Below are 17,575 nucleotides of genomic sequence, written 5' to 3'. Positions count from 1 at the left end.
TAAAACCGTTTGGTCACAAGAAAGCATTGAAATTTGAACTTTATACGTTTGGCATAAAGTTTGTAACGCGTGGGCACTGCGTGCTCCACTCTCATTCCAAAACAGTATTGAAAATTTACTTTTATCTACTTCGGGTAACGAAATGTGCAAATTATGAATTTCACGTTAATGGCCCCATATTAGCCCTAATTCTACGCAAATGTCACTAGATGGCGCTAGTATGATTCTATATCAATCGTAGTTAACTTACACGCGAGTAAACGTAGGTACAAAATGTCACTGGTTACTTTGAGTTGTCTACCTCCGTTTAGCAATTATGGAAATGAGGGTCATTTTGGATGTTTAGCCATATAGCTGAGTAAACAATAAAGAGGGCAGATGTACCCATGAATAATTAAACACATGTGAATAACAAAGCACGGTTATGAGTCAAATGACTAGATATTAGTATTTCTGGTATTTATTATAAGGCATAAATCGTTAGTTAATAATTAATATAATAAATTATCCTATATTCATTTTTAGCACCTCATTGAAAGTAATAAACGAAAGTCCCAATCAATAACATGTTGAGTAAAAACTTTAACTTAACAGAAAAATAATCCTTCGATTGAGCTAAAATACTCCTGTCAAAAACAGTAAATGTTAGGTACCATTAAACAAGGTCAACAATTTGCAGAAGGTCTTTATAAAGAAATTCCTGAAGATTTTAAGTTATTTTAATTATCAGAAGGATTTTAATTTCCATTAGTTATAACAAATTTCTTGGACCTGCAGTTTGTCATATCAAACCGTAGCTCAAAAATAATGAATCAAAAAAGTAACACTGTGGCTATTTTAGAGTATCGATAAAATAACGTCAAGGCAATATGGAGCTATAATATATATCTTGATTTTTCTTCAAATTCAAATTCAAATGTGATTAGGGGCGTCATAATCTTGTCCTTAGGGTACTGCCACTAAAGTAATAATTGTTATCTATGTAGAGGTTTCCGAAAATTTTGCGTACTTATTTTTCTATAATTTCCCAAAATTAGAATACATTCAAAATATACTTTTATCACGCACATTTCAAAAGCGTTGCATGTTAAAAGTGTATCCAGCGTGAGTATGTCTCTAGTTTTTCATTTTTTTAATTACAAAACTAAAAACAACAGATAAAACCTAATCTATACGTTTAAGTTGCTCAAGCTTATACACACATTCCGTTTATTTATAAATACATAAAAACCTAAATAAATACATAAATATTAAAATTGTAATAAAAAAGCTAAATTATAAGTTTGCTTATGGACGGAAAAACGATTGAAAACACCCAAACAATAAGTCTCACAACAGGCAATTATGTTATTTAAATGCATCATTCAGCCACCAGCAGTTTTCAAGTAGCTTTTTTTAGTCTTTGGCTTTTATATTCTTATTTGTCCAAGAGAGTATAGGGCAACTGATTTATATAAGAACAATACTGATTTACGATAGCTTTCCCACCATTTAAATTTCCTAATACTCTCCCAAATAGATAAAAGATATTGAAAGTCTAAAATTAAACCTAGAACTTCAACTTGTCCATTCTCCCGCAACATTTTGATTTTCAGTTGCAGTCGGTTCGGGTCCAATTTCTGCGCTCTGCCTATCATCTAGTTCGCCAGGTAAATAGTCCTTCCAACTCCTAAACAAATACCTCGTGAATTTCCTCAGTTGCCTAAACTTACAATACGTGGCGCCTTCAGCTGACTGCAGTTGTTGGGTCTGTATTAAAAACCCCTTTTCTTTAAACGTTTGCTCCAACTTTTCCCTCTGTAATGTTTTCCTGGACTTCCTTTTCTTTTTGTTTAAATCTTCTTTGAGATTGACACTGTTCTGAGTATCAGCCTTTGGCAAAGTTGATACTGAGGTTCCGACTGCTTCCGTTCTATCGGCATTCGCGTCTTTTTGTAAATATTCGAACCCTTTATTATTCCCTTTGGTCCCGGTCCCGCTGTAGTATCTAAAGTTTCCTCCAGAATCCACTGATAACATCTTCTTTTCCTGTAATGAAGGTTTTGATCCCCCTGTAAACTTGAATTTACAAATGCTGACTTCAGTTGTAGGTGTTGTGGAATTACTTTTGGCCGGCATCGGCGGTATGAATATGGCCGAACGTTTCCTCTTTACTGGACCTTGTGCGGGATTAGGGGACGCCCTCTTTTTTGGAGGTTCCGGACTTTTTGTTTCTTCGACTTGTTTGATAACTTTAGGGTCTAGAAGTTCTGAAATTTGTTTGAGCACTAACTTGCTTTTACTTTCATCTGGAGATTGATCTGTTAAATTATTCTCATTTCCCGGTGTGGACAATTTGTCACGATCTTCGGCAGGAAATGGGAGCTGGCCGGACGCTGCTAGCCTTTGGTAGTACAACAATTGTGTTTGTAGAGCTAAAGGATGCATATAGATTCCAGCATTTGGCCAGTAAATATATCCTGGAAATTTGTCATCATCTAGACTGGCTGTTGACTGAGTAGGTTCTGATAGAGTAGGCGATATATTCCTAGTTTTGCGCGATAGATCCGGTGAACTATTGGCTGTTGGGGGGCAATTCGTATTCCTCTGAATTACAGAAATTGCATTTGGCTGTTCGCTTTTGACGCTTTCTTGCTCGGAAGTATCCTCAATTTCTGCTTTAACTTCAGGCATGGATGTGTAAATATTTCCAAATTTCTTTTGTATTTGCAACTTCAAATCGTGTAAATCTCTTATGCAAAGATTTAAGGGCTCATCATCACTATGCAAAGGACCAGCTGTAGTTATAGGCACTTCTGGCATTGGTTCATCGGGGCTGCAGAATCGATGTGGAGAGGGATTTTCTAACCTCCTCTTATACTCTTGTGACAGTTTCTTTTCCAATAAATTTGAGATTATCTTATTTTGTAAATCTGTTTTTGACGTACTGTGTGGTGCATCTACACTTCTGAACGGAGGGCCCATTGTAAGATTGTTTTGTCGATCTTGAGGGGGGGGCTGTCCCGGTACTACAGTTCCATAATTTTCGTAAATTAAATGACAGATATCTGCTTTCTTTGGCTTCCTTCCGCGTCTTGGTTTAGAATTGTTCAACGTCATCTCTCCCATGTACGGTAAATCTTCGTAAGTCACAATCTTGCTGGGTGCGATTGCTGGGGGCTTCTTTTTCTTCTCGTCCTTCTTTGCTGCCATGTTGAAAGAATTAGGAGCAGTCAAAGACCCTGCCTCATTCTGCACTCCGGCAAGCCTCTGCGCCCAAATTTTAAACGTCTCGTTGGTAAAGTTACTGTCAGCGTTTTGTTCTTTTGGCTTTTCTATTGGTTTCTTGTTGTTTGCTTTCTGCAAACTCTGCTCATAATGATCGAGGTACTCCTGAGGCAGCGCCTGGTGGTGGAATTTGAGCTTCCATCGGTTCTTCTGTCTGCTTCTCGTGTGCTTTGTTTTCGGTGGCTCAGCTTTCTCTACGTTGCGATCCTTGCTGGCGGAGAGGAGCTGTTGACGCAGCAGCTCTTTGTTTTCTGACGATCTGTGGAAAAAGATGAATTAAGTTTAAGAATTGCTGCATACCTACTGTATATCTTTATTCATTTATGCAAATGTGTCAAACAGCAAATTTTAGGTATATCAGACCCGCTATACATTGGGGGCCTAAGACAACACTTTGGCGAGGCCTTCAAGTAATTCGATTGATACAAGAACTCTTAGTGGGTGCACCCATGAAGTATCCACATAATTTCTTCCAACTGAGTGGTATCGCTAATTTTTGAATATAGTTTGTTCCATTTCAAATGGAAAAGGTATTCAAATAAGATTCTCACTTGGTGGTGGCGTTATGAAGGCGCGGCGCGGGCGCGGAACACACGTCGCCGCATGCCGCGCGCCGCATTACTTCTGGAACAACACAAAACAACAATTAATATGTGTGGGTACGATGTCGCGTAAAACGTCTTGGATGGGTTCAATATAACTACCACTCCCTCGACAGGTTAGCCCGTTTTATCTTAGCCTGCATCATTACTTGCCAGCTGCCAGCTGGTGAGATTGTAGTCAAGTGACCAAGTCAAGGGCTTATAATTTCTTTCACCTAACAACTAATTGGCAAAGTCGTTACGTGCGGTAACTGCAACAAGCTGTGCTCTGGAACTCTTGGATATTTTCAGGTCAATACAAGCTTCGATCTCCTTTCGATACCAGATAAGAACATGGTAACCGCAAATTCATAACACAAGAAAATATATTGTTATTAGTAGTTACCAAACACAAATTATTACATCCGTTTCAGATTTCATCTAAAACTAAACAAAAACTTTGCAGATTACTTTGGGGAGTTTTAAAACTGTCCCATAACATATAATAAAAAAAATATATGTTGCATAACACCCCAAAGCGGCCCAATGCCACTGAAAATGTCACTAGGAACTACAATATCGCCATCCTCCACGAATAGACCGCAATTGCTTACTCGGACACTTCGCGGCTACCTACGTACTGAGATCATTCAAAACGTGCCATTGAAGTTTAATTTTCTCACATTACGTGTTGTTTACCTAACCACCCATAGGTCAGGTGGTTAGCATGTTAAATTACGTATCACAAGGTCCTGGATTCGCTTACCGGATAGATCCAATAATAGTTTTCGGGTGGTAGTCTTCGGCCGTGGCTAAGTATATAGCTACTGTCCTACCGAAAAAGACGTGCTGTCAAGCTATTTAGTGTTTTGATACGATGCGTATAATATGATAAGGCCCTAAGGGGTAAAGTTAAATATTGATAACTGCCATGACCATGACAGGTTAGCCCTCTATCTTAGACTGCATCAGCACATATAAAGGTGAGTAGTAAATTGAAAACAATCGCCTATAAACAGAACAACATTACGCAGGGCATACAAAGAACACGTCTTGCAACGTGCCACATCACCGGAACATAGTAAAACAACAATGCTGCTTGGCGGCAGAAATAAGCAATGTGGTGGTACTTCCCCGGACAAGCTCTGGCACAAATGCTCTACTTACTACTACTAATGTATTACAAAAATTTTAGCCAAATCAAACAAATTAATATAAGTCTAAACAATGTGCACTTATCATTTCCTTCTTGAAACAGTTTAGCGGTCATTCACCCCTCCCTTGTTAAGGGGTATATAGGAATACGTACACTTTTTCTAAGCAGTACCAGGTATACCTAGTATTTCTTAGAAAAAGTAAGTAGTAACAGATATAAAAACACAATAGAGCAAGTGGGTACAAGTTATAATTAACGCCTAACCAGATTAAGCATAACAGAGCCACAGTCCCTTGTCCCCGGGAGTCCCACTCTGCTACCCCTGGCAGCGCAGTACCTAAACAGGGATTTCCTAAGCGAATCGACATCAAACAAGTATGGTCGAAAATAAACCAATTAGGCAAACCTCATCTGCGCGGCCAAGTGGCAGGCGGTCAGTTTTCTGGCGTGTGCAACATCTGAAACCCGAGCGCGCGCGGAGGCGACCGAAATACCGGGCACGCACCAATTTCGCAACAACACATCGCCCGATTGACTTACAACCGTATTCAGAAGCATTGCTGTGAACTCTCACAGTAAAATCGCTTAGATTGACAACTTTCAATACCCTGATTACTTTTGGAATCTTTGCGAATAGCTTGATAAAAAGGAGATAAGAAAATATAACAGTTAGGCACACGTCATCATCAGCTTTGCTATTCTATGAACGTCCCACAGCTGAATACACGCATAAGCGTGGTGGGTCTATGCTCTAAAACGTTTTTTCCTATAAAGGAAAAAACGTTTTAGAGCATAGACCCACCACGCTACTTCAATGTGAATTGGCGGACTTTAACGATTATTATCGCATTATATCCGGGACCGAGAGTATAACGTGCTCTATAATTCACGGGCCAAAGCAACTCCGCGCTGATACCAAGATCCTCCCAATACATACGCCCCTGATACATCTTTATCACCAGGAAATCGAACCAAGGATCTCATAGACCGTAGTCGTACATGCCAACAAATTACCAGCGAGGCAGTTTGTCAAATCAACTTTACGCCTAGCTATTAATACCGATAAAACAATCTGGATACAACAGATGTTTTAATTAATTCCATTAGCACCATCATCCAAGCTATAAAATAAAAGCTAATTTAGCGTCGGCTATTATTGATTTACTTCACGCGAGATCGATGCGGTAACGCCTGGCGGTGCCCAGTACCCTAAGCACAAAATTCTCTCGCAAACTCTGTATCGACAAAAATCTAATGTCACTCGATTTAGAGACGAAAAGCTGTACTTTTGATCTACAGACATTCTATCAGAAGCACGAGCTACAGTAAGTAGGCAAATCTGAGCTTCAATACAATCTTAGTAAGATCCATTTTACTCCAGTGTTTAAGTATTTGTTTTATACTCGAAAATGTCTCCTCGATTGCGAGCGAGCAAATTTTGTACTAAGGCCCCAGGTGTTCTGAGTCAGACGGCACGGTAGCGCTCGTAAATCCGTCCGTGACGCATCTCGAGTGTGCGCACGCGCATACAACGATATCGCATTTCGCGTTCATACATTTACCGATTAAGTTTGTTGTTTTTATCTCACAAGTACCTAACTGTGTTTACGCGGTTCCGGTACACAGTCTTAAGTAAATTACCAATACAGTTTTATTAAATTAACTTATACTCTCATCATCAAGCATCATCTCAACCGATGAACACTTGCTGCTGTATACATAGTGCAGGAGCACCTTAAACCCCGACCTCCAAGGCTCCATCGGGCCATGATGCCTCCATTTCTACTTTAGCATCGCAACTCGCTGACTTTTTCTAGTAGGTAGCCATACTAAGTTCTTTTCTCGATGACCGCATTTCAAAACAGAAATGCGGCCGAATCCGAGAACCTCTGTGTTACCTATCTACTTTAAAACTTCGGTCACATCCTAAAGAGCACTTGATGCAGAAGATGCACCTTCTGTGCACTCGATTGAAAGAGGATTTGTTTGTAAGACTTCGCGGGCGAGCTATTTGAATATTAAAATATTCAGCGGGGGTATCTGTTTGTGTGAATCGTTTTATCGAAAGTCCATACAGACTTCTTTCAGGAAGAGAAAGAGATATAGAGCATATTCCTACCCTAATGATCCATCGTGTGTTGGAATACTTTGATTTGTGTACCTATTTGTACTTGACAATCGATGTATCCAATAAGGGTGCCACTTTACGTGTTCACTTAACGCACTAAATGCAAAAATAACAACATGGATATTAAGATTTATGATGTAAGCCGAATGCACGTGCTGTACGTACAATGTACGTAAGTTTTCATGACGGGGATGCGTAGTGCTGGCTCGCCAGCCAAGAGTAGCTACGTCGGTGACGTCATAAGCGCCTAATTAATACTTTGGGTGTTAAGCTACTTTTAGAGAGTACTTTCCCAGCACGTGTATTAGCAGCGTGGTGAATACTACTCTATACCCCTCTTCTAGTACAAACTACTATGTTTACAAAATAGTTTATAGTAACAAATTTAGAAACAAATTTGTTACTATAAACTATTTTGTAGTTTATTATAAATTTATAAATAATGAAATTGTGTTAAGAATATGCATTGCAAAGCAATAAAATAAGTTATAACGTAGATTGTAGTTGATATAAACAGAAATACCGGATAGATATTATAGGATGTTTTGTTTCATTATTTGAGGGAGCTTTTGCAAAACATATATCGGCATTGCTAAGTGACTTAGTAATGTTCTTAGGTAGATAGGTATATACAATAATACATAAGTAACTAGGTACTGTATTCCGCGCTGCACACTGACTGAAACACCGAACTGACCGATCTGGCTAAATCAGTAACCCAAACAACTACGGTGGAATACTCCCGCATTGCACAAACCACCAAAAGTGAATAAGACTCGTGCGGGAAGCCGTGCCATCCAAGACAGTCTACCGCCATGTATTTCATCTCGGCAGCCACGACCACACTGCCAAGAGTGCACGACTAAGAAGATACGAGAAAGGCATTTTAATAAAATTAAACACTGGCAGTCCCGTTAGAAAAACCTTGAATAAAGATGAACCAAAGAACAAACCACGAGATGCTGGTAAAAACTACGTGAGTTCTCAAATCCAGGCCTAGTCCAGCTTACTACACTCTATAACCCGACCGGTCTGCTAAATTTCTGGAGTGAGCTTGAGTGGCTATGACTTAGTGGTAGACTAGTAGAGTCATTATCGTCAGAAAAACCCACGATTAATGTATTTAAAATTAGTAAACAGTATTTTATATAATTGATGACAACTTATCGCTTCACCAAAATCAAATTTTTGTCCCTTATAGTAATGAATGGTAGATGAAAAGCTAACTTTTAATCAGAGCTATTGCTCAGTTCTGTTGAACTAAGCAGGCACTTTGTTAGCTAGGTACTCCCACGTAGAAGTATACCTTTAATATATCAACAAACAAATGAATTGACAAATGACTTCACCCCACCTGAACCATCTAATTATCCTGATAGCAGAAGTGTTTGTTTGTCCTCGCCATTAGCGTCTTGGCATCGTTGAAATGATTTCACTGCTCCTTGAGACGCCACTCCACGAGTGACGTTCTCCGCCCACCACTACACCCAAATATGACCTATTTACAAAATCGCTACAACTCATAGTGTTCGTATATATGCCTACTGCCTGTATTTCCGTATGTTGTGTGTAGATCAAACAAATGTTCAGGAACAAAATTTTACTGTTGTACTGTAATGTTGTAGGGATATTAACTACCCATTAAACAAACATCTTGTAATTCTAGCGATGTAGGTCTTACTGCCATTCCTGAGAGCATGCATAAAGGCAGAAAAAATACCAATACCTACACGTTATGCCAATCCTTTCAAAAGAATAGTAGTCCCTGAACCACTCGGCGACTTTGGGTGGCCTGCTAAGCTTCTGGAGTGAGCTTTGCTGACTGGGACACAAGGAGATTGTTCCACAATTGCAAGCGTTACGGTTGGTAGAAGGATAGACCAGTTACCCAGATCTTTCTACGGCGCGAGGCACAAAACAGTGGTATTATTATTAGAAAATACCTCCGCAAACCGCTCCCTGTTTTAAGTTAATAGAGTACATGTGAAAGTAAGCTTAGGTAGTTTACATTTTTCAGTAAATATCGGTTACTGAAAAATCACGAATATTTGAACGAACAGGGAGGGTTGTCTAGTGCCCTACCGTACCTCGTCAATGATCGTCGCCTAAACCTAACATAATGACCGACTACTTCTCAGCTTCTTGCAGGCCTAGGGCCAACACTCATAAATTAAAGCTATACCACCTCAACTAAACTCGCCACCTCACCCGATTATGCAGGCCATCAGGTAACCAGTAAAAATATTCCTTTAAAAAAAAGCACACATAAGTCGTCTACAGAGACTTAAAGATGAGACCTATAAGATGCCCAATGTTTTTAATGAGGTTGTGCTTCGATGAAAGGTGAAGCGCCAATCACATACCTACTAATTTATTTATTTTTTTATTTATTTTTATTTTTATTTAATCTTCACTAAGCTAATCTTCACTAAGCTTCTTCTACATAAAATTTAAAAGTTCTTGTCGGTGTAGCCTTTTCCAACCTTCTCTATCCATGGCCCTCTCTTTACCTCTTTGCTAGTCCACACCCCAACCTTTCGTTTGATTTGTCCCACAAAAGCCAGTCTCCCCGTCCCAGTCCTCGTCCCCTCTTTCTACATCTACTTTTCTCTCAATTATATTTGTGATAAATTCATCATCTCCTAATATGTGGCCAATCAGTTTCCCTCTTCTGATTTCTACAGTTCTAATTATATTTCTCTTTTCACCGACTCTAGGCTCACTTGGTTTAGTTAAGTTAAAATAATTATGAATGTTCCCAGTGCTTATAAAGATTGTTGCATATAAAGGTGCCAACCCACTTAAATATTTTAAAAGGCACTTGTTTTGTATCCGAATCAAACCCGCTCAGTTTCGCCAATAAGGCCCGGCGCAGTAACATTGTTATGGAGTTTAATATAATAAAGGCGTAAAGGGAATGTTAATAGAGTCCTTATTTGGCGCAAGCGGAATGTGCTGTGATTCACGGCGCTGCGGCGTAGGACGGGCCCACTACGGTGTCGAAGCAGTTAACATAAATGCACGCATTTCATATTTATTTTAACAAATTCATTATTTTTAGGGTCTGCCTTTCCATATATCATGCCTTTATTTTGACATCAATTAATTGGACGGTTGTAACTATTTTGTAACATTGCATGCCAAATTACTGGCAATACACTGTACCCTAAAACAATATGTAAAACCTTATTGACGTGTATTTTGCAATAAATGATATTATTATATTATAGCTGATTGGTTATAATAATATCGTACTTAAGTACGTATATACCTTCATGTAAAGTCTTTAACAATAATTAGTAAAATTACAAGCACTTTCGCTAGGCTGTTGGATTTGAAGGGTTGGATACAGAAGGAAGCAATCTTTAAACCGGCACGTATTCTTCACTTTGGAACCCAGACCGCAGCGCCGCGCCCGGTTGCTTGGGCAAATCGCGCAAGAGGACGGTTTTTTTACAAATTTTTAATAGTGTTATATTTACTTATTTATTTATATTTACTCTTTATTTGCAGCTTACAATTAAAAAAAAGGGTAGGTATAGTAAAAATTTATAAAAAATATTATTTTAATACATGACATATGTATGTATAAGTACATAACATTGATGTAAGTTAAAACAATAATATAAAGACTTGAATTAATTAAGTATATTATTATAGTTACAAAATAAATGTAGAGAAAATATAATTTATTATTATCTCGTAAGAATAAAATAAAATCTGGCAATACTCTATACATCATTATAAAGAGAACTCTTCTTGAATTTCCTAGCTTTCTAGATCTGATGGTTTGGGATGGGTTGTAAAGTCATTCAGTACCTACTGTAAATTCAGTTGTATACAAATCAGGTACATAAACTTATTTGAAAGATCGAAAAAAAGGGCTAGTCTATTCCACAAACAACAAATTGAAAAATGGCACTACTTTAAGACCTACCAATTTAGTTTTGGCAACTCTGACAGAATTGAGACTTTTGTTTATTTTTATAGGGGAACCTAGCGCAATGCAGGCATGCAGAGACGATGTTATTAATATGCCAGAACTAAATAGATACCACTGCGTCGCGGGAGACGCGTTGACACTCTCCGCATTTGGACGAGAGCCGCTACTTGAACTTTTCAGTAATGAACACAACAAACACATTTCACAACACTATGTGTGGTATACGTTATATGACATGTATGGACTTATTTGCACTTTACACGAAATTGTCCGAAAACGTAACGGCACGTTTGCTATAACTGCCATGAACGTATTGAGTAAGTAACGGCTTGGTAAGATAGGCATACGATTTATCGACCCTACGACGATGATGTACATCATCACAGCTTTCTATAAGCCGTTACTAATAGTCGTGAAACGTAAAAAAGCTGATGTTATATATTTCCTTTTGGAAAGATAAAGAACCTACACCAGCTGGAAATAATGATTTATTTGTTTTAATTAATCCCGTTGAAAACGTTTGTTTACCAGGTATATATGGTAGCCTATGTTACTGTTCGTTCTTTCAACTATTTCTATTCCAAAAATCCAGTAGATTAGTTGCTTAGTCACGGCGTGACAAAAAAACAAACAAACCAACTTTGTAGTATTAGTCATCTGAAGAGCTTTCGCTCATGTATTGAACATAGGGTGTACAACAGCAGTGAAAGGTGGCTAAAATAATTAGAAGGTTCCTCACAAGGGATCCCTGGACCTTGACTATTTTCAGAACTATTTTAAAAGACGCAAAAGAAGAGAAAGACGGGGGAGGAGAAAAAGTGTTAAATGATTCACAAATGGTTTGTTTCCATGTCTTTTTCATTACAATGCTCAAATGCATGGACCGATTTCACCTTGCGTAAGTATTATAAAGGTGGGTCTAGACATACAGAGCGCTTCGCGTCACGTAAAATAGAGTTCTGAACGATTCACCGCACAGTGATCGTTTTGGCATCAGACTGACAGACAACAGTGACTGTTGCTTTATTATATCTATGTTACACTCAATATCATCACCTCATAATTCTCATAAAAAAACAGTGATCGATGTTTACTTAGTCAAACCTTAGTCCAATCTAACGCCTGAAATTAATTATCAGTGCTATCCTTATTCTACTATTCCGTAATTCTAAACGCGAAAGTGCTTTAAAAGATTAAAAAAGAAAACGTAGGGTGTTTTTGCGAACCACAACAAAAATTAGAAAGAAAGAAAGAAAGAAAAATCGTATTTATTGTCACACATTTGTGTAAAATGTTACATTTGTGTCATACATTTGTTAAAGTATAAAAAAAAATGTGTGACAAAGGAGCTGGCTCAGTATAGCTGCATACTAAAACGCGCAGCACTGGTTTAATTAGTATAAAGCATGGTTGTTGCCAAAATGGTCTTGAATTCTACTCGGCATTTATTACGCCTGTGGATCCGTCCAGAGGCGTAGGCGTAAGCACATCATCGTGGGTCTAAGCCAGAGATCCTCAAATGTTTTTGTCTCGTAGAACTCTTGACATGTCTTCCGGTTTGAAGTAGACCCCTCTGCTTACCCAATATACTTGTGCCAATTCATAAACAACATAATATTATGTCACATGCATATCAGTGCATGTTATTGTTGTGGGTGTAATATATTTAAAAACGTATACTCTTAATAAATATGAGTTTTTGACACCTGTAAAGCGGTACTTAGAAATATTCAATAATTTCTAATAACTAAGAAGTTATGTTTATGAAAAGTAAAAATGGAAGTCACGAGCAGCTTTGACAAAATCTACAATCGTTGACCCCCGTTTACATCGAATGTAATGCAAATAATCGTTTACCCCTGGATGTCCATAAATACCACTTTATGTGTCGTATACCGTAGTAGGATATAAATTAAGCTTATTCCGTCATCTGTCCCCAAAGGTCCGTACTAAATGGGACATCATCATCATATCAACCCCACCATCCCCCCATTACCGGCCCACTACAGGACACGAGTCTCCTCCCACAATGAGAAGGGCTTTAGGCCGTAGTCCACCACGCTTGGTGGACTCCACACACCTGTTGAGAACATTATGAAGAACTCTCAAGCATACAGTTTTCTTCGCGATGTTTTCCCGTACCGTTGAAGTTAGTAATATTTTAATTGCTTTGAACGCATATAACGTTGAAAACTTAGAGTTGCATGCTAGGATTCCATCTCGGCTTCCCGAAAGTTAATTTGAAGTCCTGCCCAGTGGGCTATCAACGCTTCTAGATTTCTAGATTGTAAATAACAATGATTTGAAAGGGTGTTATAAAAACATTAAAATCATTTTATTATGTCAGTAAAAACCATCCTATCATTAATTTCCGCCTCTTTGGGAAGTCGGTTAAAAGATAGTTATAAAAAAATTATGCCGAGTATGATAATATGAGTGAGATGTTATCAGCCTGGAGAGATACGTCAGACTTATAAAGGGCTAATAATTAGTGATTACATAGACGCAACAGGGTTCGATGTCTAACACCTTTTTAAAAGCATAAAATATAGGTATCTCTTTCGCTCACGTTATATAATTGAAAGAGTAACCTTATGGAATAAGTAGGATCACTTATCAATCGTCATCCCATCTCATCGACATAGATTTTAATTGATTCATATCAGAGATGCAAGGGTGTGTTAAAAACCGATCAATAGAATCGCTTTAATGTCGTGACCTATAATCTCAGCTATGCTCTGGTTTAGGTACCACTAAACAAAGTTTTAATATTATACCTACGTCCTGTATTATATTTATAGAGTAGCATAGAATAGAATAGTTTAACTGGTGTTTATATTGGGTATTATAAATCACACAAGATTATGATACGAAATTAAACAATAACTATAACCTTTTCCTCATTTTCATGTGATAAACAAAAATGTCAAGAATTACGTAGTCACTTATTTACAAATTCGTCATTCAAGAATTAATTTATATTTATCAATTATTTATACATAACAGCACGAAATCCGCCGCATTTATCTTATCTTCAATAGCGAGGGTAATAGGTACCTACCTACCTACCTAGTTGTAATAATATTTTATAGTAAATAAAACGCTATTTCATATTACCTCTACAAACCGCGATCACTTTTATGGATAGTACCTATATGAATACTGTTCTGCTGTGTAAAATGATTAAGGTAGAATCTAAACGAATACTAGTTTAGTATCTCTAAAACCACGGTTGACTCTATAGTTATTTACATCTCATTGGGAAATTTTGATAACCTCTTTATTAGCGGGTAATAACGTACTTGCGTATGCCTCGTAATACTTATCATTCTCCAGTAGGTACATGAGACAGATAACTCCTTCATGCTGTCGAAGAATATCTTCATACCTACATGAAAACAAATGATAACAATTAGTGGGTAGGTATACCCCTTATCTTGTTCACAGAATCGGCGTAAATTCTTGAACTGCGGTAAATCCATCACTGAGATCTATTCAATACAGTACAAGGAAACTGGGGGAAAGCCTAAACAAAACCTTACTCTTCGCCCTACGTATTCAGTAAGTAATTTTCCGGCAGATTTCCTATCAGATGTTTATTCAAAACGTGAAATTTGAAAGCTCTCATCGCAAATTTTGTAACAGAACATTGGGACTTGGGAGGTTGGCAACAATCAGAAAATTTACTGAATGTGAAAGCTGAACAGTAGACGTATGGTAGCAGGTAGAACTTATTTGACAGGTTGCCAACCGATCGCCTTCAAATTAATTATTGGACAACGGCGGTTGAGAACTTTTTATTTCTACTGCAATGTCAGGTTAACAACTGTTATTACAGTTACACAGTACGACAAGGAATTCATTATCATTTAAAGAAACTTGTAAAATAGGGTTAGCTCGAAACTGACAGCAACAATGTTACGATCATCATGCTTCCTAATTGCCTGTAAGTTTTTCTATGTTGGCTTTTGCTACTTAAGAGCTACGATAATTCAGCTAATATCAACAAAAGCGGTATTTCCAAAAGAGCAAATAAGTAATACCTAGTTCGATAATAGATTAAGGGGTTGGTGCACTGGGCACATCATAAACATAGGCAAAAGAACAGATTATAAAACTCATGCTAAAGTTAAAAAGAAATATCTTTCAGACGAGCAACCGTACGTACGAACGGCGTACCTTAACGAAGACATGTTAAAAGTAATCAATAGAACAAAATAATATATTCTAATATCTAATTAATTAATTCAAGATTAATCAAGAAATTACATAGTCCACTGCTTTAAAAATGATCTACTCTTATAGATGTAATGACTGATTAATGTAAATATTAAAGTGATAGGATGATCAAAAGAATGGGTTAGGCTACTTTTAAATTTTATTTACTTACTAGTGTTTACTATTACACAAATTGTTAGTGATCAGCTGTCGCCCGTTGCAGTTTATCCTAAATTACCTTAGTAGGTACGAAAGGTGTTCTTATTGCTTGCGCTCTAAAACTACATCTCTCAAGATATCTTAGACCACTATTTAGGAAACATATTCATAAACATAGTGTCAATATAAGGAAATAAGCCACACAATAGAATGACATAATCACCTCCAGCTTCGGGGAGCATCTGCGACATCCAAATCTTTGACTGAGACACTATCACCGATGAAGACACTATCTCTTAGACACGCTATCCAATAGAGGCACTATTCCCGGGCACTGTCACTGTGTAAGAAGGACACACTCCGAGGAACCGTTCCGACGCCTGCAAGCGTGCGGGAGCTGCGAGTGGTCGCTTCCGGGCGCGCGAGCTGGCGGGTGCAGTGCTGCAGCGGTATCACTTGGGCAAGAGGCAGCCGCGACTCGCGCCCGCCGTCTCGTCTAAATACAGACAACGCGGCCGCGACCAAAATCGCTCGTATTGCTTTACGGCCTAAATTTAGAGGCCGCTGGCTACAGAAATAAATGCGTTTTTACGTGTTTTCCATGAGCATTAGACGCGAATAGGAGTCCGCAGGCTCGGCGGCGCTGGGGCGGTGCCAGCGCGCGCGAAACTCGAGATTCGTCCCGTATTTGGCGGCGCTTACGCTTTTGGGTATTTAGTTTCGCCGGAGACGCGCGCGCTAATTCGAGCATTGCGCCGGGATGAGCGAGCGAGTGCCTTATACGGCAACGCGCTTGCAGCAACGGGACTACGCGTGAACAAACCGACGCTTATTTTTAGAATGCAATAACCATACTCGCCTACTTACCGCATTATAATATCGGTTATTCACTAATTGTTTTGGTATCATTTATCAATCTATCCATAATATTATAATATAGTATACAAGCTCTTAATTTTATGTTACAGATATGGTATGTACCAGCGAAGATATCTACACAAACTCTGCCTCTAATCAAAATATGACCTAATTAGGTAGTGAGGTAGTTATTTACAAAATAAACTACCTATGTAAATAAGAAACTAAGAATTAAATAGTATTTTACATTACGAGTATATTTGATTAGGTGGTATTTGCATTGCAGTAATTAGCAAGCACGTAGGGCTACCAGATCCAAATATGATAATTATGGACAAATTCGAGATTTCTAAGGAAAATTCCGAATATCTAGGGAGAATGTTTGATGGATGAGTGTTTAACGGTTCATCTTTTTGAGTCATTGATCTAGTAATTGCCATATAAACATTACCTACAAAGTTAATGGAACAATTTCTGGAAGAAGTTATTAAACGTCGCTTTGCCAACAATACCACGAAAGTGAAATTACCAAAGTTTGCAAGATACACAAAAAACACTCATATTTATTAAAAAATATATAGGTCCCATCAATAACCTAGGTATACTCTAAAAAATCTTTATTTAACATGTAAGACAGGTTAATCATGGGCTTTTTGTATAAAATGGTAAGAGAGCCGTTTATGCTATCAAAATAATTTAGCTTGCACGGTTTTGTTAGCTTATGGACGAAAATTCACCTTTCTTGACAAAACTTGTAGGATATAAAACAATTTTCACCACTCACTCACAATAATGCAAAACATAAACATTTCAAAACTATCCGTCACCTGGGAATCCTAAGAACGTGTCTTTGTCAGAGAAGGTAATTAAAGAACATGTCCATTTTGGGTCAATAGGTAGGTAGTTATTACCGATATCAGCGGCTCTGTCAATATTGAATCGACGAACGCAAATGGCTAATAGCTCGTAAACGAAAGTCACTCGCAACAATCAAATGTGAAACTTCATTTAAGCACACGAGGTTCATTATCATATCAGGTAACTACTTCCAGATAATATCTGCATCATCATTATAAGCAACTGGCTCAAGGATGCCACTTATTAGGACAGAAATTCCGCGGTTAGTACCTTTTGGGAAACTCCCCGGCATTTCTCCGTGGTGAAACAAGATTGAAAAGTTGTACCTTTGAGAGACATCCTTTAAAATTGTTATTTTTATTATTTGGAAGGTAAAAAGGGAACTTTTTGGCTACAGCAAAATTGCT

At 38.0% G+C, this 17,575-nt stretch overlaps 1 protein-coding gene across 1 annotated transcript; it reads right to left on the bottom strand.

The window, feature by feature from the left end:
• Nucleotides 1–1,297: 1,297 nt before the first annotated feature.
• Nucleotides 1,298–16,153, bottom strand: LOC120633716. Its single transcript, XM_039904036.1, has 3 exons — nucleotides 15,676–16,153; nucleotides 3,819–3,891; nucleotides 1,298–3,526 (listed from the first exon to the last, which is right to left on the bottom strand). Exons 1-3 carry the CDS (start codon nucleotides 15,701–15,703, stop codon nucleotides 1,558–1,560), a joined length of 2,070 nt encoding a protein of 689 aa, XP_039759970.1. The 5' UTR covers nucleotides 15,704–16,153; the 3' UTR covers nucleotides 1,298–1,557.
• Between the last annotated feature and the right edge of the window lie 1,422 nt (nucleotides 16,154–17,575).

Source organism: Pararge aegeria, chromosome 22 (assembly GCF_905163445.1).
Source record: "Pararge aegeria chromosome 22, ilParAegt1.1, whole genome shotgun sequence".
Classification (NCBI taxonomy): Eukaryota; Metazoa; Arthropoda; class Insecta; order Lepidoptera; family Nymphalidae; genus Pararge; species Pararge aegeria.
This window is presented reverse-complemented; position numbering and strand designations above follow the sequence as displayed.

What these genes read in the sequence shown, in the direction of transcription:
- LOC120633716 (XM_039904036.1), bottom strand. Translation starts at nt 15,703, where the DNA reads ATGTCGCAGATGCTCCCCGAAGCTGGAG. An exon ending in GATGCTCCCCGAAGCTGGAG is followed by an intron (nt 3,892 to 15,675) that starts GTGATTATGTCA and finishes GTGTTGTTCCAG; the next exon opens with AAGTAATGCGGCGCGCGGCA. An exon ending in CTTCATAACGCCACCACCAA is followed by an intron (nt 3,527 to 3,818) that starts GTGAGAATCTTA and finishes CTTTTTCCACAG; the next exon opens with ATCGTCAGAAAACAAAGAGC.